This window comes from Drosophila miranda (assembly GCF_003369915.1).
Source record: "Drosophila miranda strain MSH22 chromosome Y unlocalized genomic scaffold, D.miranda_PacBio2.1 Contig_Y12_pilon, whole genome shotgun sequence".
In the NCBI taxonomy this organism is placed as follows: domain Eukaryota; kingdom Metazoa; phylum Arthropoda; class Insecta; order Diptera; family Drosophilidae; genus Drosophila; species Drosophila miranda.
The window spans coordinates 22,227-47,146 of NW_022881595.1; the positions used below are offsets into that span (position 1 = coordinate 22,227).

General features: G+C 43.8%; 1 protein-coding gene and 1 long non-coding RNA gene across 2 annotated transcripts; one reads left to right on the plus strand and one right to left on the minus strand.

Moving 5' to 3' along the window:
- Positions 1-2,068: 2,068 nt before the first annotated feature.
- On the minus strand, positions 2,069-2,441 carry LOC117189287. Its single transcript, XR_004473344.1, has 2 exons — positions 2,315-2,441; positions 2,069-2,261 (listed from the first exon to the last, which is right to left on the minus strand). It is a non-coding gene; the product is annotated as an uncharacterized LOC117189287 (long non-coding RNA).
- Positions 2,442-17,539: 15,098 nt separating this feature from the next.
- LOC117189283 lies at positions 17,540-18,906 on the plus strand. The gene is made up of 2 exons (XM_033394448.1): positions 17,540-18,603; positions 18,674-18,906. Exons 1-2 carry the CDS (start codon positions 17,617-17,619, stop codon positions 18,701-18,703), a joined length of 1,017 nt encoding a protein of 338 aa, XP_033250339.1. The 5' UTR covers positions 17,540-17,616; the 3' UTR covers positions 18,704-18,906.
- The last annotated feature ends 6,014 nt before the right edge of the window (positions 18,907-24,920 follow it).

Below are 24,920 nucleotides of genomic sequence, written 5' to 3' on the forward strand. Positions count from 1 at the left end.
ACGAAAATAGATGCCCAAATGGAAGTGCAAACATCTCTGAGGGGAGGGGTGGAGTGTCGGGCGTGTGGCCGTGTGGCCGTGTGTCTTCTGTCAGTGTGTGATTGGATACTGCTTGCTGCTTTCTGCTCGATGGCTGCCCCTAGAGCACGAGGTGCAGCAGTTGCAGCACCAGCAGCACGACCTTGACCACAGCGGTCTCCAAGACGAGGTGGTACAAGGCCACCATGCGCTGACGGTGCTCCGGCTGCATTGTGGAGAGCACGACTGCGCCGAGGGACTCCAGCGGGGAGACCCTGGAGGAAGGGGCCGTCGGAGAGCTCCTCCCACTCCGAGTCCGACTCGGTGCGCTCTATCGAGCTGAACTCGCTCTGGCTCTGACAGGTCTGGCTCTGACAGGAGCACGACTCCTTCTCTTGGTCCTCCTCGGTGGGCATCGAGTAGTCGCCCTCGTAGTCGCCCTCGTAGCGGCAGTCGGAATACTCTTCGTGGGGGTCGTCGTAGTAGTCTCCGCGGCTGTCCGGAGAAGCGCCGCCTGTTCAGAGGGAGCTCAACACGGGCGGCGGTCTCATCGAAGCCATCTGTGGCACAGCATTGAATCTGCAGGTGAGCCGGGGGAAAGTTATGTCCTGGGGAGAAGGGAAGTCTGGGCTGCTGCCGCTCACCCATCTGAATCCCCCATCGGAGGGAAGGTGTGGGGGTGAGCGTGACCTATTGGACCCATTGGGCGGGACAGCAGAGGACTGGTGTGGATTTGGCCTAGGAAGGGCATCGCATTGAGTCCATTCTTGTCGGCGGAACCTTCGGGGGGGACCTGCAGCCCCGGCTGCTGGTGCTGCTGCTGGTCGGTAAAGACGAAGGATCCCATGGATCCGAAAATACCCCGCGAGCGGGTGAATGGGGAACGTGGATTGTTAATAGTTGGATTCATCTTATTCCAGCACCTGTGAGGAAATATTCGTTCATGGGCTTTGTTTTGTGTTTGTATTTTTATTTACTTTATGTTCCCTGTGCTTTCGATATTTGCTGCCGTTCTCTGTGTTGTGCCGCTCTCTCCAGATATTCGTACTGAATGATTTCCAGAGCCAGTTCTGAACGGCTCCAAGTGATAGTTCAGGGCCCACTTCGAATCACAGGTCAGGTGACGTACTTTCCCTGGGCAGAGCTGCGACTTGCAATAGTTGATCGGCTTTGTTGGTTTGGGATTGGACTTGCGATAAATACCATGCCACCATACTCCTTGGTGTGGCCGAAATGTTGGCTACCATTCTGGATTAAGGAGTTAAGGGTTAAGGGTTAAGGAGAGTGTTGGAGGGGGTGGGGGGGGGGGTATATTTTTGCTTTGCTTTACATCTTCCTTAAGCTGCTGTTTTGTGTCATAGCCAACCTGTCATTTGTACATTGAATTGCTGCTCGAGAGGTCTCTTTGGAGTCCTCTGTTCCCCGTGTACAAGTTTACATAAAATCACAGGAAGCACTTAGGATTAATAGGGGGCACTCATCCCCCTCTACTCCCTCTCCCCCTTTTGGTGGTGTCATGGGTTAAGCATTTCCTGTGTTCGGCATTCAATTTGTGGCTTGATTTCTTACCTTTTATGATTCGCTATACGGCTGTAATCCATGTAGGACATGCACTTTGTTTATCCATTCAAAGGCGCTAAAGAGGGTAGTCCTGTAATCCAAAAGGGCATCCAGTATATCCAGAGCGAAGGTTAATCCATTCGATGGAGCGCTCAAGCAGACCAGCCAGGCGGTTGACCAGAAGCTTAACGAGGCTTAAAATTTCCAAGAGGCCGCCAGCCGGCAAGTGTCATTGCAGTCCCTCCAGTCGACTCCACTCCAGTCCAGTTTTTTCCCAAACTGTGCGACGTGAATAACTTTGATGATTTCTTGGCCCAAAGGCGCCCACACAATATAAATACTCCTCCCTTTTTTGTCAATAAGTTTATTTTCAGTCGTTACATTTACGAATAACAGGCGAGTTCTTCTACTCAAATCAAATATTAAAATTAAAAAACGAAACAGTTATTGGTTGATGTCCTTCAGCTTCTCTGGATCAGTATACTCAAGCCAAACCAAATACTAAAATTAAAAAACGAAACAGTTATTGGTTGATGTCCTTCAGCTTCTCTGCATCCGTCTTGTCGGCCCACAAGCGGCACCCAATTTTTTATAGTCATCGCTGCACATGACTATCGCCCTCAAATACTCGGCCGGCACCCCAGTTTCCTCTGATAGTCTTAACATGGTCACTTTTTTTTTTCCTTAAAAACGGCAGAAATTTTTTGCATTGTCTTCGAATTCCTTGAAACCATACCTCTTATTGCTGTGTAATGTTGGTTCATTACGTGGTTTCCCAAGGTGCTCAACCTTCCAATCATTTTGCCGCATAGTTTGCACTTGCAGCCATGCACGGGGGGCGAAGCTGTAGCGCTTGTAGCAGGGAATGCTGATTTTTTTGTGGCGCCATCTAGTGCTCAGAGTGGCAGGCGAACGACAGGTCAAGGGAAAACCAAAAAGACGGTAACAGGTCGAAACGTCAGGCTATCTCTGTTGAAAATGCATCCAGGGACCTGTTAGAGGATTTGCCGCCAGAACGTTGGCGTCCCTATCGGCTATTCCCTCGTGAAAGTCAATTCAGTCGGTTGCGTATCGGTCCGACGGAAAGGAAAACCAAGAATTTAGTGAAGAGAAAAACTCTAGGGAATCTAAAGTGGGCTATTCAGTCGTCAGAAGCCGTATAGCGCTTAGTCCGGTTGGGGTAAGTGCTGCGGGAAGAGAAGAGAAGGGCTAAAGGAGAATAAAGAGTTGTCCCATTTGTATTCTTTGCTCTTAGTAAATCGAGTTAATCAGTGCGGATTCGATCGTCCAAGGAAGCCAGCCAGCAAACAACAACAGCCGCAAGCCTAACAAAGTGGCGTTTAAACCTTTGGGACTGTCTGGAAAGCGCTCAGCCATCGGAGAAGCGAGCGTGGAAGCAGAGGGAGAAGACATTTGGGGAACGCTCGGTCCCCCAAGCGGCTAGCTTCCCGAGGCGTTGGCGTCGGCACTTTAGTAGTCGAGCGCGACGCGGCAGATAAGGAGGGCCCGTCCCTTGGTCGCGAGCAGATCGGCGGAGAGAAAGTGTCGATCTAGCACCGTCGGATATTGGCCGTTTGGCCTTTTATTTGCTTTCGCATACCTTTCACCTGCAGAAGCAGGGGAAAGAAATTGTGCTGTTCCCTTTCGCCCAGGAGGTGGAAAGGAAACATAGATAACAGTCGGGAGAAAGAGAATAGAAAAAAAAGAGGAAGCAACGGATTGACGGAGTAATTGTATTCGTGTTTGTAAATGTGTAATTAATTATGATTTCTGTGCGGAGCTAATTAGGAGAGATTTAGATTTGATTCCGGTAGTGGCTTCTCGTGACTCTCGCCGATCTGCAAATATGATTTCCCCCAACCTTGTGCCCATTTAAGTGTTCTTCCACCACAGCAGCTTTAGGTATTCATCGAGGAAAGCGCTTTCGCCGATGGAGCCATAAACTGGAGAAAAGGTATGAGTGGACTTAAATTCTATTATTAATAAATACAACTTGAAACAAGGGAACTAGGGCCGGTCGGTGAGTGAGAGGGAGAAGTGCCCACTCGAATTGGTTTCGTAACATTACGGAGTCAGCAAGCAAGTTAGTTTGTCCATTTCGGACTTATTTAGTATATCGTTTGTATGACAAACAAGTATTTGTAGGAATTTTATACATATATTTCATTTAGCTACTCTTTTAATGTGGGTGATTATATTATGGTATTTGCGGGTAATGTTAGTGTTTTAGCCAGTAAGTGAATAAACTTTATAATGTATTAATCTACCGCTTTGCTTTCGCTGGCAAATTCCCCATGTAGGACGCCCCGGACAAAGGGGCCATTCCATCATTAAATCGAACGGTTTGGAATGGCCATGGTAGGGTGGGCGACACGACCTCGACAACACCAGAGGCGGAGTTAAAATACCTTTCCAGCACACATCCACAAATCTATTCATGGATAAACAGTGTCTCCCGGTTAAGCATTTTCGTCGGGACACGCTACTTCATTCGCGGTATAATGCGTATAGGCCACCAGCAGGAGGGGGGCAAGAACATCACTCCAATAGCCGACGAGCAGAGGCCGGAAACCCAAAGCGTGTGCTTCCCTTCGCTGAATGACAGCTAGCCTGGCAGGATTTATTTACACAGACGTGCGTAGATGACACGTTACATTTATGAATCATAGATATAGTATTATAACTAAAAATTGGAGCCCAACGTGGGGCCACACCTATTCAGGTGTGACACCATCAACACTGTGACATCCTTTTTTTTGTCTTTAAAACTTCCCGATTCAGCATAGACGGCATTGACCAAAATTGTTTCTCTGGAAGTGGTCATTGCTCAAGAATATCTTCTTTTCTCAACACCAAGTAGAGGGCTTGTCAGACGATTCGGAAAACGGAAGCAGAAGTTTTTACTTTTCATCCGGCCACGTCTGAGGAGCGTTTCGAAAAGTGCATCGATCTTAATAATACCCTACTTTTTCTGAGGCAGGAGTCTTAAACATGGTCTTTCGGGCGCATAGGACAGCAAAGGGAATCTCGTTTACTTACGGAACCCTGCCCACGGCTGAAGGACTGTGCGGAAGGCTTAGCCATTGCTGCTGATGAGCTTTAGAGCGTTGGACATACTCGGGTTAATCTTGATTATAGAATTCCGTTGGCCACGAGTGAAATCAGAAGCAGCATGCTCATTTCAAGTGTAGAGTGCCGAGCCGAGATGTTTGGACGACAGCGGCGCGAATCAAAGCAGCAGCTGGCCACGGCTGGCGCATGCAGTTGTTGTTGGTTTTGATTAGACAGCGACAAGTGCAAGGCGTCTGCGCGCGTACACATTCTTTTCATTTTCTTTTGTGCTTAGGAATTGGGGTCTCAATTAGCATAGGGTCCGTTTCGCATGGGGATTAGCTATGCGTAAGGCAAAAATTTTTATGACTTTATTTTATCGTATCATATTCTTTGCGTTCTATTCTTGTGGTTTACATTCCATGTGTGTTATTTGGTAGGGCTGTTAATTTGCTAGCTCTCCCGCTGTACAAGGGAAGCGAGACTTGAGAACAGCTGTGGCGGTTGCTGGGCCATTGACCCTAAGTTGGCAACGTAGGAAGCTATGAATTATAACACGAGGAATCAGTTCTCTTTGCAATATGAGTTCACGTACAATTACTTATTATTTTTGAATTTTTAGGTCATCTTAGATTTGCTAGCATAAGTTATCTGACTTTTAACTAGAATACTTAATTTAGTTTTACTATTAACACATTTTTTAACTTTGGTTTTTTAGTGTAGTTTTTGTGGGACATATTTTTGTCAGGACAGTTAGCAATTAAGTTTGATTTATTTTTTTTACAATGGAGAACCCCGATAACGAGCCTGAACCGGCTCCGGCGCCAAAATGCCAGTTTTGTGGGAAAACTTTGGCTTCGGCTCCTACATTGAAAACAAAGTGCAGCCACGAGTTTCACAAAACTTGTATTGAGTCACATGTCAAGACCCATACTACCTGTCCCACATGCAAGACGCTATGCGTCGATAGAAGTACTCCTCATAATACCAGGTCCCAGGCCAAGCAAAACGATGCAGCAGCCATAACCGCTGAAAGAGTTAGTAGCATGGTTACACAGGCCATCAGCACGATGCAAAACGACGTGGTAGCCCAGCTCACGGACAAAATGGCTCAAATCATTCAGTCCAGCATAGCAGCACATTTCCAAGAGACTAGCAATAGCATTCCTCAAGGGAATAGACGTGGGGAAGCGGATAATCCGGTCCAACAAAATAGGGACAGAGAAGGGGAGGAAACATTCCGACAGGGACTGAATAGTCAGTATTCAGCACAGTTTCCGAGCTACGACCGTCCAAGCAGTGCAGTCTCAGATCTGAGTCAGCGACCGGACAAAGTCGCCCATATCCTCAATAGTTGGAAATTACGTTTTAATGGGACCCAAGAAGGATTGAGCATTGATAATTTTCTCTATAGGGTAGAGGCTTTGACGCATCAGACTCTCGAGGGAAATTTTCCAGTTCTGTGCAGTAACGCCAGTCTGCTTTTTGACGGAAAGGCCAGAGATTTTTATTGGCGTTACCACAAGACTTCCGGATCGATGAGATGGGACCGGTTATGCCAAGCCCTAAGAAAGCAGCTTAGGGATTCTCGAACCGATGTGGATATCAGAGAAGCGATAAGGGACAGGAAGCAAAAAGAAAAAGAAAATTTCGATTCCTTCCACGACGCCCTGATACAGCTGATGGATGATTTGGAAACTCTTATGTCAGAGAAAGCGATTGTGGAAACTTTACGGCGCAATTTGCGACCTGAAATTAGACATGATCTCCTGAATGTCCAAATCGACTCCGTAGAACGTTTGAGAGAAGTCTGTCGTAGAAGGGAGGGTTTTCTCGATGACGTTAGGCGGAGTCATGGGTACCAGAAATTGATTCCTTTCCGGAAACAGGTTGCGGAATTGGTAGAGGAAGCCCAATTAGAGGAGGCCTCCGAATTCTCGGATGTAGAAGAAGAGGACGAGGTGGCAGCCATGGCACTGATTTGCTGGAACTGCCGAAAGGAGGGGCATCGCTACCACGATTGCGATAGCAAAAGGAAAATTTTTTGCTTTGGGTGCGGAGCACCTAATAAATATAAGCCGTCGTGTAGCAAATGCAAAAAAAACGGCAAAGTGAACACCCAGCCTCGCCAGCCGGTCAGTGTTCAGCGCAAGCAGTCGAGTGCAGAGGCGAAATCCCAGTAGGGATACTTAAAACTACCGCCCAGCTTCCGTCGGAGAAATCAGAATCCGACATACACCAAGCTTTAGTCTGGCCACAACTAGTCCATGCCAGATCCCATTCGCTTTTCACCAAGTCCCTCACAAGGAGTGCAAGAAGGATGAGAGCGTTCCGGCAGGCGGCGAAAGCGATAAATTGCATTCGTTACAAGCAGAAGGACAAGCGTCCATATGCGGAAGTTCGCCTGTTGGATCAAACGGTCCTTGGTCTATTGGACACCGGAGCAGCTATGAGTGTTATAGGCGGAAAGTTAGCAGAACGCGTAATCCAAAGCCGAATTCCTCTTAAGAGAGGAGTTGTAAATGCTTCCACTGCGGATGGACGGAGGCAAGAGGTAGTGGGACGACTGCGGACACCGGTGCAGTATAAGGGTGCAGTGAAGGACCTTGAGCTGCACATTATTCCATCGCTCAGCCAGGACTTGTATTTAGGGATCGACTTTTGGTCAAGTTTCGATTTATTACCACCCAGCATGTCGCTGGCAGAGATAGTTCATGAACCGCAGAACCTCAGCCGAGGGGAAATGGACCAGTTGCAAGCGACCATCAATTTATTTCCTTCGTTTTCCGTTTCCGGTCTAGGAAAGACGGCTCTGCTTTCGCATTCAATTGATGTAGGTGATGCAAAAGCCGTGAAGCAGAGACACTTCCCTGTATCTCCTGCGGTAGAGAAATTGTTATATGCGGAGATAGATCGGATGCTCAGCTTAGGGGTGATAGAGGAATCCGATAGTGCGTGGTCATCACCGGTAGTATTGGTGCAGAAGCCAGGAAAGGTGAGGCTATGTTTAGATAGTAGGAAAGTTAACGCGGTGACCAAAAAAGACGCGTATCCGTTACCACAAATTGATGGGATTCTAGGACGTCTTCCTAAGGCGTTGTTTATTTCGAGCCTGGATCTCAAGGATGCCTATTGGCAAGTTCCCTTAGAGCCGAGCTCACGCGATAAAACAGCGTTCACGGTTCCGGGGAAACCTCTCTACCAGTATAAGGTAATGCCTTTTGGTCTCACTAATGCTTCGCAGACCATGACAGGACAAGGTAATTCCGGCCAGTTTAAGAAATGAAGTTTTTGTGTACCTGGACGACCTTTTGATTGTGTCGGACAGTTTCGAGTCACATCGGAGGGTGTTGAGTGAAGTGGCAAGTTACATAAAAGCGGCAGGGTTAACGCTGAATGTGGAGAAAAGCAAGTTTTGCATGAAGTCAGTGCGGTATTTGGGGCATATAGTAGGCGAAGGGGTGATTCGTACAGATCCGGATAAGATTTCGGCCATGTCCGATTTTCCTTTGCCAAAATCCCTAAAGTCTCTGCGTCGCTTCCTAGGTATGGTAGGCTGGTACAGGAAGTTTATAAGCAACTTCGCATCGGTAGCCGCGCCTCACACGAACTTGCTCAAACCCAGACAGAAATTTTCAATGACTCCAGAGGGTCAGGAGGCTTTTGAAAAGTTGAAGGAGATGCTTTGCTCAGCGCCAGTTTTGCGTAGTCCTGATTTTAGCAAACCATTCTATGTTCACTGCGACGCTAGCAAGACAGGCGTTGGGGGAGTGCTGGTGCAGAAGACGCCGGAGGGGGACGAATATCCGATTGCGTTTGTATCGAAAAAACTCAACAAAGCCCAAAAGAATTATTCGGTCACCGAACAAGAATGTCTGGCCGCAATAGTTTGCATAAATAGGTTCAGAGCTTATATCGAGGGGCATGAATTTACTGTAATCACTGATCACGCCTCTTTAAAGTGGCCCAGGTCACAAACTGACTTACACTCACGTCTAGCCCGATGGGCATTAAAGCTGCAGAGTTTCTCGTTTAAAATCGAGCATCGTAGCGGCAGGCTTAATGTGGTTCCGGATGCTCTTTCTCGCGTAAATGAGGAGGAAGTGGCGACTCTAGACGCGAGCAATGGGTTGTTGGTGGATTTGGAATCGCCAGAATTCAAGGCAGAAGATTACGTGGAGATCGTAGAAAGGGTTAGGGCCAATATTGATAAGTTGCCAGATCTCAAAATTGTAGATAGCTTGTTGTATCGTAGGTCAGATCACGCAACAGGAGAGGTGCTACATGATGTGTTCATTTGGAAACTCTGGATTCCTCAAGGGTTAGTGGTTGACGTTTTGCGTAACGCGCACGACAAACCACTGGCTTCCCATGGAGGCATTCACAAAACCCTAAAAAGGATACGGCGGTATTATTACTGGCCTGGGTTGGTTGCCGCTGTGAAGAAGTATATCCAGGCTTGTGATGTCTGCAAGACTACCAAGGCCCCCAATACAATCCAGAGACCGAAGATTGGAATTGCGCCCGAGTCACAAAGTTTCTTCCAGAAATTGTATGTAGATTTCCTGGGGCCATATCCCCGTTCAAGAAGTGGACATATAGGCATCTTTATCGTCCTCGATCACTATTCTAAATATGTGTTTCTTAAGGCAGTGAAGAAGTTGACCGCGGACGTGGTAGTCAAATACATGCAGCAAGATCTTTTTCATGCTTTCGGGGTTCCGGAGACAATAGTATCCGACAATGGCACACAATTTAAGTCTGAGGCATTCCAAAAGCTACTCCGGGAATATAAAGTTTCGCACACTCTCACGGCTCTGTACGCACCCCAAGCTAATGCTTCCGAACGTGTAAATCGCTCGGTGATTGCAGCAATCCGATCTTATGTGCGCGAGGATCAGAAGGACTGGGACGAGCACCTCAGCAGCATTTGCTGCGCATTGCGTTCGGCGGTGCATGCAAGTCTGAATGCAACTCCTTATTATATGGTGTTCGGACAGCATTTCATCACTTCCGGGGCAACATACAAGCTTCTGAGAGCATTGCGGGTGTTGGACGACAGGTCAGCAGTTTTCTCGCGGGAGGATTCATTAGACTTGGTTCGAAGCAAGGCTCTAGAAGTCATGAAAAAACAGAACGATAAGAATGAACGGCAGTATAACTTACGGTCCAGAGACATATCCTACAATGTCGGCCAGGAGGTGTTCCGAAGAAATTTCAGGCAGAGTATCCTCAACACATTTTTTCTCTATCTGAATTCCTACTACTAATGTACTTTACTCCCCCCACCACATCGTTAACGCTTCCTCTACATTGGCTCAAATCTCTAATTTCAATCTTCCATCCATCCTTTTCCCTATATTCACTATTCTCTATGTTATCTCTACAATCACCACCAAGGTTCTCTCTATCATAAGTCTTCCACCTATTTCCCAATCTACTTCCTACTGCACTTGATTCTCCACACTCAATCGCAGGGTTCTGTACGCTACTACTACGCTCTCTATTGATATTTAATTCTCTACACTTAATCACAGGGTTCTCTACGGTACCTCTATGCTCACTACCAGTGTTGTCTCTACTTACACTATTCCTTGTATATTGCTTTCTCCTCTCATCTTTTTCTAAATTAGACTTTTCTAAACCGTATTTGCCTCTATAACCATCCTCTAACATATTCGTCACTTGATCTTGTCTGCTCAGCGCATCAACGTGCGTCATACTGGCCCCAGGTCTGTGCATAATGGAGTAATCATAGTTCTCTAACTCTAGGGACCACCGTGCTATCTTAGGACTAATTGACTTTCTGGTTAACGTCTGTACTAACGAATTACAATCCGTGATTATTTTGAAGGACCTATGCTCCAAATATGCTCTAAAACGCCTCAATGCATAAATTATAGCCAATGTCTCTAGTTCGAAACTATGATAACGTGATTCTCTTTCTGTTGTTTTGCCGGAATAATAGGACACAGGGTGCATCTTCCCATCATCTTGTCTTTGCATCAGTATTGCGCCATAACCGTATGAACTTGCGTCTGTATGTAATTCCGTTTCTCTATTTGGGCTAAAAATGGCTAATACGGGAGGATTTGCCAACGCATTCTTAAGAGTTTCAAACGTCTTCACCTGTTCTCTATTCATGGGAAACGGACCACCTTCTTTTAACAACTGCACCAAGGGCTTAGCTGTCGTCGCAAATGACAACATGAAACGTCGAAAATACGAAAAGAATCCCAAGCATGAGTGCAGTGCTTTTACATTTTGAGGGACTGGGTATTTTTCAAGGCCTCAATATGGGAATCACTAGGAACTATTCCGTTTTGATTAACTTTATACCCCAGGAAATCGATGTTTCGATTGACAAACCTACACTTTTTTAGATTTATCTCTAAATTTTGCTCGCTAAACCGAATGCATAGTCTTATTAATATATCCATGTGTTCTTCAACTGTTTTAGTCGCTACTAATATATCATCCATGTACACTAAAATGCTTTTGTTCCTAATAAAGTCTCTCAAGAGCTCCGAATAAATCTCTGAAAAATAGCGGATCCATTTTTTAACCCAAAGGGCATTCTCAAGTACTCATACTGTCCTTGCGGTGTCACAAACGATGTATACGGAACTGATTTTTCTTCTACGCCTATTTGATGATACCCACTTTTCAAATCTATAATGGAAAAACAGCACTTGTTTTCTAAAAACTCAAGACAGTCCTCAATAAGGGGCAATGGGAAATTATCTTTAACAATTCGTTTGTTCAGACCACGGTAATCGACACACATTCGAAGTTCTCCTGATTTGTTTTTTACTAGGTCCAACGGGGAAGCATAAGGGGACTCACTATGACGGATTACTTTCTTTTCTAACAGATCATCTACTATTTCAGCTACTTTCTCTCTCTCATGGTAGGATAAACGACGCGGAGTACAATGAAATGGTGTTGTTTCTGTTACACGAATCTGCATCTGATACTTTGGTGGTGCTTTAAAGTCAAATTCTTTGTGTAAATAGTATGTCTTAATAACTTCCCTACACTTTTCTGCAAGAGTGAGGCCAAATTCGAAACCTACGTTAATATGTTCCTCTTCATCAATCTCTACCGACGCACAAAAGTTACTGAATTCGTCGCCTTGATTCATATTCTCGATGGCCATTTTGTCATTCCTTGAGTTTTCTTGTGTCTGATTTTTAAATGGATTAGAACGTTTGATTAGCTCGCTTTTTTCTGATTGATTACCATCTAACTTATCATATAGTCTTATGTTAATATTATTTTTACGTTCGGTGAATAAAGACGCGCAGGTTAAACTAATAGCTTTTTGCTTTAACGAACTTAACGATGTGTGTTGCTTCGCATTGATATTTTTCTTATGAACTAATTTTACTTCAATAACTTTAAGGGCATCGCGTCCCAACAATACCGGCAAAGGCAGCATGTTATCATCTACGATGTTTAATAAAACGATATATTTCTTTGTGCAAAATTCAATATGGCACTTAAATTTTCCCCATATGGGAATTGGTTGTCCTCCTAGTCCATAGTATTTCCTAACTTCATTATAGGCTTCAACTATAGCCGACTTCGGTATCAAAGACTTATGAATAAAACTTACAGGGCTACCTGTATCAAATAGACTAAAAATACTGACGCCTCTTTGTTCACCAAACGGAAGTCATAAAGTGATTAACTGGACAGCCGCTAAATCGTCGTTGTTTTTTTCTCCTGGTCGCTCCTCATCTTGAACTGCAGCTACCCTAGTGGCCATCTTTCGTTTCGGGCACTGCGAATATAGGTGGCTGGTACTCCAACAGTTAAAACATGCCCCATCCGGTCTCTTTGGCTGACTGCATTCCTTCATAACGTGCCCAAATTGCCGACAGTTGTAGCAACGCATTGCGCCACCACCTTGCTGCTGCCCAACTGCCATACTCACATTTAGTTTTCCATTTGTCATACCTTCGCTACGAATTGCTACGACTCCAGGAGCTCTTCTGACCCTATCATAGGTGACCATCTTGTCACGCAACTCGTTGAGTGTGCTGCAATATAGCATGGATGCTGCCATGCCCGTCTTGTCCTGCAGTCCCTCTACGATGAACTTGACCACATCGCTCGTGGCCATGTCTGCTTGCGACGCTATGCTGCACATTGCGACGAAATATTGCAATGCGCTTTCATTATTTGCAATTTTCCGTGCCTCCAGTCGCTTTCCAATGTCCCACGCTGTCACTTTCTGCTCAAAGACGTTGAGCAATTCTGCTCGCATCAATTGCCAAGTCAAAGGCGCCACATGGTCGATGTACGCCTTCGCCGATCCGCCTAGCAGCCGCTTCGCTAATATCCAGCATTTGGACTCGGATACACCATGGAAATTCATAATGTCCTCAAAGTTACTTATCCAACTGGTTACAGCCTGGTCGTCATCTCCAGAAAATGGACGCATCAACGCCTCAATGTGTGTCAAGTCGATGCAATCTCTCGGCGTTTCCAACTCCATAGCCTCTATCTCCGTTTTCAATATGCTTAATTTGAGATCAGCTAAGCGCTTGCGAGAAACGTACAATTGTTCCAACTGCTGCAAACGGCGCGATTCTTCTTCGTATTCATCTGATCGCATGGTCAATTTCGAACAAGCGTTGTCTTGTCGCGGCATGAATGCTTCTCGAGCCTTCTGCACATTTCCACCATATTCTTCTGGCGCTGCTTTTACTGCGTGTTGTGCACTACGGTTGTCTCTATCTATCTCGCGCTCAACCGGGACTGCAAAAATGTCTGCCTGCATAGTCTCGTCTGCGCTTGGCGCCGTATATCCTAGCTCATGCGTGTCTTCCATGATTTTTTTCACTGCTGTACGTAATTGGTGTATGTTGGCATCTTGATCAAAATATACGTTATGTCGCTACGCAATATGTCGCTAAGTTCACTTTTGGTTTTCGCTCTTATGTCTGCATTGTTCATCGCAGTTTTTTTTTTTTTTTTTTTGGTCAAACCCCACACCTGATATGTAAACTTTTAATAGCACGGTTTTATTATATGTTCTTCTTTCTTGATCGGCGTATTCGAATGAATGTGTGTTGGCATATCGATACTTGTCCTCGACAAGTATCGATATATCGAGTACATTGGTATTTCTTATAATACTATCGATGAGTAAATCTTAAACTAATATTCAAATCTTATAAAGTAATATTCATATTTTACATTCGGGCAACCTGACTACAGATCGCCCACGATCTACACACTAAGGCATACAGTTGGTTAAACATTTCTTATTCGGTATTGTCTTACTTAACATACTATTTCATCGATTAACAACATGAGACCATGGTTTTATCCTTACACTCTACCCAGGGTTTAAGCCTTGCTGGTTCTAATATACTTCGGAATGGCATTTGCGTCAACTGACAGTCCTCAATCTCGACAACCTCATAACGATCATTATCCAATACTCTATTGATCCTGTACGGTCCTCGATACTTTGGTGCGAACTTCTTATTGATCCCCGGTGTTGTGTCCACATGCCGGACTGCTACATAGTCACCAGGTTCATACTTTAATGGGGCTCTATGTTTATGGGCATACATCTTCTCATTTCTTTTCTGCGACAACCGTATGTTCTCACTTGCTATTTCTCTTATAGTTTCCAACTCTCTAAGTTCTGACGCTAACTTCTCCTCTAGGTATTCGGTTAATTCATCTACAACGGGTCCTTTCTGGGGTATTCCAAATAACAATGTGCTGGTGTCTTTTTCGTACTGCTGTTAACGGAGTTATTAATGGCGTGCTCTACCTTGCTCATCAACCTATACCAATCGGCTTGCTCAAGGGGCTCTGACAGTTTTCCTAACATAGGAGTAAGAACACGATTCACCCGCTCCACTTGGCCATTCGCCTGCGGTGCACCTGTAGCTACCTTAATGTGCTCTATCCCTCTCTCCTGCAGAAAACTAGAGAACTCTAACGAGGTGAAACAGGTCCCACGATCTGATATTATCCTAGTAGGGCGACTATAGAAATCAAAATATTTACTTAAGGCATCCTTCGCTTCCCGCGTGCTGGTACTATTAACCGGGAACAATTTGACAAACTTAGTGAATGCATCTATTACCACAAGGAGGTGTTTTCGCTTAGATCTAATACTCGGCAACGGACCCAAATGATCAACATGTAGGGTATGAAAAGGAACACACGACTTTGGGATACTATGGAGCGTTCTGTTATGTATTGTTTTAGGCATCGAGTGTAGTATACACGGTAGACAGTTTCTGATGAACCTTGCCACTTTACTTCTCATTGACGGAAACCAGTAGGTCCTCAAAAGGTCACTCACGCACTTCTCTGCGGCCAGATGTCCTAGTTTTTCGTGTGACCGCCTTATCAACTGCTCTTCCATACACATTGGTACATAGAAACATAGTTTGTTTTCACAACTCCTCTTGTAAACAATACCATCTATCATTTCAAAATCTACTTCAATTCCATCCTCTAGCATTTTTCGAATCCTAACTACTTCCTTGTCTCGCATCTGTTCTGTTTGCAATATCAAATCAACATCTTCTGGCGTTGCACATACTACCTCAACTATCAATGATTTTAGTAATCTTTCCTCCTGAAACTCTAACTTGTCCCTCTCTACTGTATCCTCAACACATTTTTTCTCTTTATCTGAATTCCTACTACTAATGTACTTTACTCCCCCCACCACATCGTTAACGCTTCCTCTACATTGGCTCAAATCTCTAATTTCAATCTTCCATCCATCCTTTTCCCTATATTCACTATTCTCTATGTTATCTCTACAATCACCACCAAGGTTCTCTCTATCATAAGACTTCCACCTATTTCCCAATCTACTTCCTACTGCACTTGATTCTCCACACTCAATCGCAGGGTTCTGTACGCTACTACTACGCTCTCTATTGATATTTAATTCTCTACACTTAATCACAGGGTTCTCTACGGTACCTCTATGCTCACTACCAGTGTTGTCTCTACTTACACTATTCCTTGTATACTGCTTTCTACTCTCATCTTTTTCTAAATTAGACTTTTCTAAACCGTATTTGACTCTATAACCATCCTCTAACATATTCGTCACTTGATCTTGTCTGCTCAGCGCATCAACGTGCGTCATACTGGCCCCAGGTCTGTGCATAATGGAGTAATCATAGTTCTCTAACTCTAGGGACCACCGTGCTATCTTAGGACTAATTGACTTTCTGGTTAACGTCTGTACTAACGAATTACAATCCGTGATTATTTTGAAGGACCTATGCTCCAAATATGCTCTAAAACGCCTCAATGCATAAATTATAGCCAATGTCTCTAGTTCGAAACTATGATAACGTGATTCTCTTTCTGTTGTTTTGCCGGAATATTAGGACACAGGGTGCATCTTCCCATCATCTTGTCTTTGCATCAGTATTGCGCCATAACCGTATGAACTTGCGTCTGTATGTAATTCCGTTTCTCTATTTGGGCTAAAAATGGCTAATACGGGAGGATTTGCCAACGCATTCTTAAGAGTTTCAAACGTCTTCACCTGTTCTCTATTCATGGGAAACGGACCACCTTCTTTTAACAACTGCACCAAGGGCTTAGCTGTCGTCGCAAATGACAACATGAAACGTCGAAAATACGAAAAGAATCCCAAGCACGAGTGCAGTGCTTTTACATTTTGAGGGACTGGGTATTTTTCAAGGCCTCAATATGGGAATCACTAGGAACTATTCCGTTTTGATTAACTTTATACCCCAGGAAATCGATGTTTCGATTGACAAACCTACACTTTTTTAGATTTATCTCTAAATTTTGCTCGCTAAACCGAATGCATAGTCTTATTAATATATCCATGTGTTCTTCAACTGTTTTAGTCGCTACTAATATATCATCCATGTACACTAAAATGCTTTTGTTCCTAATAAAGTCTCTCAAGAGCTCCGAATAAATCTCTGAAAAATAGCGGATCCATTTTTTAACCCAAAGGGCATTCTCAAGTACTCATACTGTCCTTGCGGTGTCACAAACGATGTATACGGAACTGATTTTTCTTCTACGCCTATTTGATGATACCCACTTTTCAAATCTATAATGGAAAAACAGCACTTGTTTTCTAAAAACTCAAGACAGTCCTCAATAAGGGGCAATGGGAAATTATCTTTAACAATTCGTTTGTTCAGACCACGGTAATCGACACACATTCGAAGTTCTCCTGATTTGTTTTTTACTAGGTCCAACGGGGAAGCATAAGGGGACTCACTATGACGGATTACTTTCTTTTCTAACAGATCATCTACTATTTCAGCTACTTTCTCTCTCTCATGGTAGGATAAACGACGCGGAGTACAATGAAATGGTGTTGTTTCTGTTACACGAATCTGCATCTGATACTTTGGTGGTGCTTTAAAGTCAAATTCTTTGTGTAAATAGTATGTCTTAATAACTTCCCTACACTTTTCTGCAAGAGTGAGGCCAAATTCGAAACCTACGTTAATATTGTAGCAAGGTAATAATTAGTGAGGCATTCAACTAGTATTTAAAATAGCATACAGCGCGCATTGGTATTTACCGCACCATCGATACACTCGGTGGGAAATACCAATAGTGAGTTATCGGATAAGAAACATGGAGAAGAGAGTGAGAGCACTTTGTAAATGGCGATTGTGAGAGACGGACGCGCAGCTAATAAAAAAGAGTTACATTAAATCACCGGGTTTGTGTTTTTATACCTATACAGTTCACTCACGCACCGATATTGGTCACTACAATTCCCGGATTAGACGGCCTACAATTTCAGAAGTGGGATACGATCAATCGCCGCCAGTGAAAAATAGCGAAAATTTTTATCATCTCGTCCGTCGAAGACGCCATCGCTGAAAAAAAACCATGTCGGCCTTGTTCGGCGCGGAGGAGTTCTCGGCCGCCCGGCTGCGCGAATGGCTGGAGTCCCTCAATCTACCAAAAGGTGGAAGCAAAGCTGCCATGGCAGCGAGACTTAACGAAATACCAGTAGAGCTGCGGGGACAGGGACCACCGGCAGCCGAAACATGCGAGAACGAGAGGGAAGATGAGGCGGCCGCAGATCAAGACTCGACGAAGAGCGAACGCAAAGAGAAGAACGAAAAAGCACCGCAAGCGCCTGGGCACAACAACAACCATGGCGAATATCGAGCAGAGGTTGAAATGTTAAAACTGCAAATCGTGCTGCTGAAGCTGCAGAGCGAGAGGGAGAAGGAAGGGAGAGGAGAGAACACAACACCAGCCGCCAGCAATGACGCTGGCGTCATGTTGCTAAATGCCGCCAAAGACATGTTGCCAACATATCATGGCAACATTTCTGGAAACAACGATGACGTCACAACTTGGATCGCGCAGTTTAAGGCCGTCGCAAAAGTGAACAAACTGAAGGATGAGAAGCTACTAATGCTGCTAATGTCGAAGCTTAAGGACAAAGCATTGGTGTGGCTGCATTCGAGTCCGGAGCACATGTCGCTGCCAATCGATCAATTGTTGAACGTCATGGAAGACACTTTCCATCCCAAGGAAAGCAAACTGTTGCTCCGTCGCAAGTTCGAGTCCCGTTCATGGGCACGTGGCGAGGAGTTCTCGATGTACTTCAACGCCAAAGTGTCGCTGGCATCCCGCATAGTCATTGACGACGAGGAGTTTATTGACGGAGTCATCGAAGGTATCCCAGATGTAGGCCTGCGTAGGCAAGCCCACATGCAGTGCTTTGGCGCTCCATATCAACTACTCAAGGCGTTCGAGAAGATCATGCTGCCAAAGAAGTACGGTTCAACTGAAGGGGCAAACACTGGAGCCTCGCCAACACCCATTCGCTGCTACAACTGCAACTCTTTGGGCCACGTGGCAGGGGAGTGCCGCAAGCCCAAGCGCGAAAGAGGAGCGTGCTACGGATGCGGCAGCATGAGTCACCAGGTGTCACACTGTGACGAAAAGAAGTACAAGGTACATAACGATTATATATACAAATTTAATATATACATTAGCAATTACAATAACAAATGCTTGTCCTTAAATTGCCTCATCGACTCAGGGAGCCCAATAAGTTTTATGAAGTTATCGTGTCTAGAGCACCAGTCGGAAAATAACCTAAATAAAGTGGAAGAGCGCTCACGATTAAGTTCGAACGAAATCAAAGAAGATGATTTAAGTTTATATAAGTTTAACAAAGACAAGAAAAACAGAGAAATTGAATTTATTTTGAATAAAAATGCGGATTACGCTTATGTTGGACTAAATAATAGCAAACTTAACATCTTTGGTAAAATACCCAGTTTTGTAATTATTAACAAAAATCGAATCAACTTTGAATTACTAGTAGTGGCAGACGAGTCGATGGGCTATGAGGCTGTGTTAGGTAGGGATTTTATGAATTTATGCAAATTTAAAATTGTAAGTGACATTTGCAAGGAGAAGGAGAGTGAGACAAAAAACGAGTGTGAAATAAAAAATGAGTGTTTAGAAAAAAATGAGTGTTTAGAAGAAAATGAGTGTTTAGGAGAAAATGAGTGTTTAGAAGAAAATGAGTGTTTAGGAGAAAATGAGTGTTTAGAAGAAAATGAGTGTTTAGGAGAAAATGAGTGTTTAGAAAAAAATGAGTGGAAAATAGAGAATGAGTGTTTAGGAGAATATGAATGTGAAGTTAAAGATGAGGGTGATAAAGAGAATAAGCATGAAGTAGAAAGTGGAGGCAAGGTAGAAAATGAGTGTTCTGCAATGGTTGAGTGTCTGGAAGACAGCGATACCTGCGAGAGCGTAAAAACCAATTTCAACGAACTACCAAGCCAGTATCCAGACAAAGAAAACGACTGGGAGTTGAAAGTAGGGACAGATTGTAGCCAAGAACTCGCAGGACGACTTAAATACATGTTTAGGACAGCGTATGTAAACGCAGAAAGACCAAACTTACCACAAACCAAGTGGGAAATGAAGTTGAATTTCGAACACGAAAAACCGTTTCATTGCCCACCTAGAAGACTGTCGTATAGCGAAAAAGCCCAAGTACAGAAAATGATAGACGAATACACAGAAAAAGGTTACATCAGAACCAGTGAGTCAGAATACGTTTCGCCTATAGTACTGGTAAAAAAGAATTCGGGAGAGTTGAGACTGTGCGTCGATTATCGCACACTTAATAAAGGTATGATAAAGGACAATTACCCAACACCTCTGATAGACGACCTACTAGATAAACTGTCAGGGAAAAGACTTTTCACCAAGTTAGACCTGAAGAATGGATACTTCCACGTATTTATGCATAAAGATTCAGTTAAATACACATCGTTCACGACCCCCATGGGACAATACGAATGGTTGAGGATGCCGTTCGGGTTACGAAATGCATCGGCGGTGTTTCAAAGATTCACAAACAACATTTTTGCAGATATGGTAAAGGAAGACAAAGTTATAATATACATGGACGATATTATGGTAGCAACAAAAGATAGTGATAGTCACATGGAAATTTTACAAGAAGTGATGAGACGATTGGTAGAGAATAAACTTGAATTAAGGATTGATAAATGCGAATTCTTACAGTCAGAAGTTAAGTACCTGGGCTATTCCATATCGGGTAACGGAATTAAACCAGATACGAAGGGATTACAGGCAGTAAAAGGGTTCCCAGTCCCCACGAAAACGAACGAAGTGCAGAGTTTCTTAGGGTTATGTTCTTACTTTAGACGGTTCGTAAAAGATTTTTCTACGAAAGCTAAGCCCCTTTATGATTTGGTCAAAAAAGACAGGAAGTTTGAATTCGGTATCGTAGAACTAGAATGTTTCGAACAACTCAAAAGTAATTTGTTGGAAGCACCGATCTTGGCACTTTACAATCCCAGAGATCCGACAGAAGTACATTGCGATGCAAGTTCGTTAGGTTTCGGGTCAATTCTAATGCAGAAGAAGGGTGATGGCAGAATGCACCCGGTGTTTTATTTCTCCAAGCGGACAACAATTACCGAAGCAAAATACCACAGCTTTGAACTGGAGACACTAGCGATAATTTATGCACTACAACGGTTTAGAGTATACGTGCAAGGCATACCCTTCAAAATAGTGACAGACTGCAACGCGCTAACTATGACTCTAAACAAAAAAGAACTCAATCCACGCATTGCCCGCTGGGCGTTAGAGTTACAAAATTATGACTACAAGTTAGAACACAGGTCAGGAAGTAGAATGCAACACGTAGATGCGCTAAGCAGAGCCGTTCAGATACTCACGGTAGACACAAACACCTTTGAAGAAAATTTAATTATATGCCAAAACAGAGATAACAAACTGATGGAGCTGAGAGAAACGTTACAGAAATCAGAACACAAACATTATGAGATGAGAAACGGAATAATATACAGGAAAAAAGATAACAATACTATCCTATTCTGCGTACCCGAGGAAATGGAAGGCCACGTACTCTATAAGTACCACGATGAACTAGGGCACGTCGGTATAGACAAGATGACCGACGCTATATCGAAAAGCTACTGGATCTCAAACGTAAGGTATAAAGCCAAGCGACACATTGAAAACTGTCTAAAATGCATAGCGTACTCAGCAAAACACGGAAAAGAGGAAGGGTTTTTACACAACATACCAAAAGGGTCAGGACCATTCGAGGTAGTACATATCGACCATTTCGGGCCAGTCGACAAAGGCAGGGCCAACAAACATGTTTTAGTAGTAATAGACGCGTTCACCAAATTCGTAAGACTTTATACGACCAAAACCACTAGCACAAAGGAAGCAGTAATTGCAATGAAAGATTATTTCCGAGCTTACAGTAGACCCAGATGCATTGTGTCAGACAGAGGAAGCTGTTTCACGTCAAAAGAGTTTGAAGAATTCTTAGAACAGAGCAATGTTAAACACGTAAAGATAGCAACAGGGTCGCCACAGGCCAACGGGCAGGTAGAAAGGGTGAACAGAAGTTTGGGACCCATGATTGCAAAGCTTGTTGACCCGGAAAAAGGATTACATTGGGATATGGTAGTGGAAACAGTAGAACACGCGATGAACAACACAATTCAAAGAACAATTAATGAACACCCGAGCAGAATGTTGTTTGGGGTCGTACAAAAAGGAAAGGTTTCAGATTTACTAAAAGATCATCTAGACGAACTAACCGAACAGCGGGCAACAAGGGATATAGAAAAGATTAGAGCAGTAGCAGGCACTCATCAGGAAAAAATACAGTCTTATAACAAACAAGCAACAAATTCAAAGCGAAGGGAGCCACACGTGTACGTAGATAATGATCTAGTTATGGTGAGAAATTTCGACACTCATACAGGGGTGTCTAAAAAGCTTATCCCGAAGTTCAAAGGACCTTATAAGATATCAAAGGTGTTAAAAAATGATAGGTATTTGCTAGAAGATGTAGAGGGGTTTCAACAATCAAGGATCCCGTATAAAGGAGTTTGGGCGGTGGCAAATATGAAGCCGTGGATTGAAAATGGTAATAATGCAAATGTCACAGGGAATCAAAATGAAGAAAATGATTGTAACACGTAAACTTAGAATATTAAGAGTAAACCACACCCAACTGTAATAAATCAACCTATCTAGAAACTAAATTAAATGTAAGGAGTTCAGGAGCACTCCGGTCAGGATGGCCGAATTGGAGCAAGGTAATAATTAGTGAGGCATTCAACTAGTATTTAAAATAGCATACAGCGCGCATTGGTATTTACCGCACCATCGATACACTCGGTGGGAAATACCAATAGTGAGTTATCGGATAAGAAACATGGAGAAGAGAGTGAGAGCACTTTGTAAATGGCGATTGTGAGAGACGGACGCGCAGCTAATAAAAAAGAGTTACATTAAATCACCGGGTTTGTGTTTTTATACCTATACAGTTCACTCACGCACCGATATTGGTCACTACAATTCCCGGATTAGACGGCCTACAATATGTTCCTCTTCATCAATCTCTACCGACGCACAAAAGTTACTGAATTCGTCGCCTTGATTCATATTCTCGATGGCCATTTTGTCATTCCTTGAGTTTTCTTGTGTCTGATTTTTAAATGGATTAGAACGTTTGATTAGCTCGCTTTTTTCTGATTGATTACCATCTAACTTATCATATAGTCTTATGTTAATATTATTTTTACGTTCGGTGAATAAAGACGCGCAGGTTAAACTAATAGCTTTTTGCTTTAACGAACTTAACGATGTGTGTTGCTTCGCATTGATATTTTTCTTATGAACTAATTTTACTTCAATAACTTTAAGGGCATCGCGTCCCAACAATACCGGCAAAGGCAGCATGTTATCATCTACGATGTTTAATAAAACGATATATTTCTTTGTGCAAAATTCAATATGGCACTTAAATTTTCCCCATATGGGAATTGGTTGTCCTCCTAGTCCATAGTATTTCCTAACTTCATTATAGGCTTCAACTATAGCCGACTTCGGTATCAAAGACTTATGAATAAAACTTACAGGGCTACCTGTATCAAATAGACTAAAAATACTGACGCCTCTTTGTTCACCAAACGGAAGTCATAAAGTGATTAACGGGACAGCCGCTAAATCGTCGTTGTTTTTTTCTCCTGGTCGCTCCTCATCTTGAACTGCAGCTACCCTAGTGGCCATCTTTCGTTTCGGGCACTGCGAATATAGGTGGCTGGTACTCCAACAGTTAAAACATGCCCCATCCGGTCTCTTTGGCTGACTGCATTCCTTCATAACGTGCCCAAATTGCCGACAGTTGTAGCAACGCATTGCGCCACCACCTTGCTGCTGCCCAACTGCCATAATCACATTTAGTTTTCCATTTGTCATACCTTCGCTACGAATTGCTACGACGCCAGGAGCTCTTCTGACCCTATCATAGGTGACCATCTTGTCACGCAACTCGTTGAGTGTGCTGCAATATAGCATGGATGCTGCCATGCCCGTCTTGTCCTGCAGTCCCTCTACGATGAACTTGACCACATCGCTCGTGGCCATGTCTGCTTGCGACGCTATGCTGCACATTGCGACGAAATATTGCAATGCGCTTTCATTATTTGCAATTCTCCGTGCCTCCAGTCGCTTTCCAATGTCCCACGCTGTCACTTTCTGCTCAAAGACGTTGAGCAATTCTGCTCGCATCAATTGCCAAGTCAAAGGCGCCACATGGTCGATGTACGCCTTCGCCGATCCGCCTAGCAGCCGCTTCGCTAATATCCAGCATTTGGACTCGGATACACCATGGAAATTCATAATGTCCTCAAAGTTACTTATCCAACTGGTTACAGCCTGGTCGTCATCTCCAGAAAATGGACGCATCAACGCCTCAATGTGTGTCAAGTCGATGCAATCTCTCGGCGTTTCCAACTCCATAGCCTCTTTCTCCGTTTTCAATATGCTTAATTTGAGATCAGCTAAGCGCTTGCGAGAAACGTACAACTGTTCCAACTGCTGCAAACGGCGCGATTCTTCTTCGTATTCATCTGATCGCATGGTCAATTTCGAACAAGCGTTGTCTTGTCGCGGCATGAATGCTTCTCGAGCCTTCTGCACATTTTCACCATATTCTTCTGGCGCCGCTTTTACTGCGTGTTGTGCACTACGGTTGTCTCTATCTATCTCGCGCTCAACCGGGACTGCAAAAATGTCTGCCTGCATAGTCTCGTCTGCGCTTGGCGCCGTATATCCTAGCTCATGCGTGTCTTCCATGATTTTTTTCACTGCTGTACGTAATTGGTGTATGTTGGCATCTTGATCAAAATATACGTTATGTCGCTACGCAATATGTCGCTAAGTTCACTTTTGGTTTTCGCTCTTATGTCTGCATTGTTCATCGCAGTTTTTTTTTTTTTTTTTTTTTGGGCAAACCCCACACCTGATATGTAAACTTTTAATAGCACGGTTTTATTATATGTTCTTCTTTCTTGATCGGCGTATTCGAATGAATGTGTGTTGGCATATCGATACTTGTCCTCGACAAGTATCGATATATCGAGTACATTGGTATTTCTTATAATACTATCGATGAGTAAATCTTAAACTAATATTCAAATCTTATAAAGTAATATTCATATCTTACATTCGGGCAACCTGACTACAGATCGCCCACGATCTACACACTAAGGCATACAGTTGGTTAAACATTTCTTATTCGGTATTGTCTTACTTAACATACTATTTCATCGATTAACAACATGAGACCATGGTTTTATCCTTACACTCTACCCAGGGTTTAAGCCTTGCTGGTTCTAATATACTTCGGAATGGCATTTGCGTCAACTGACAGTCCTCAATCTCGACAA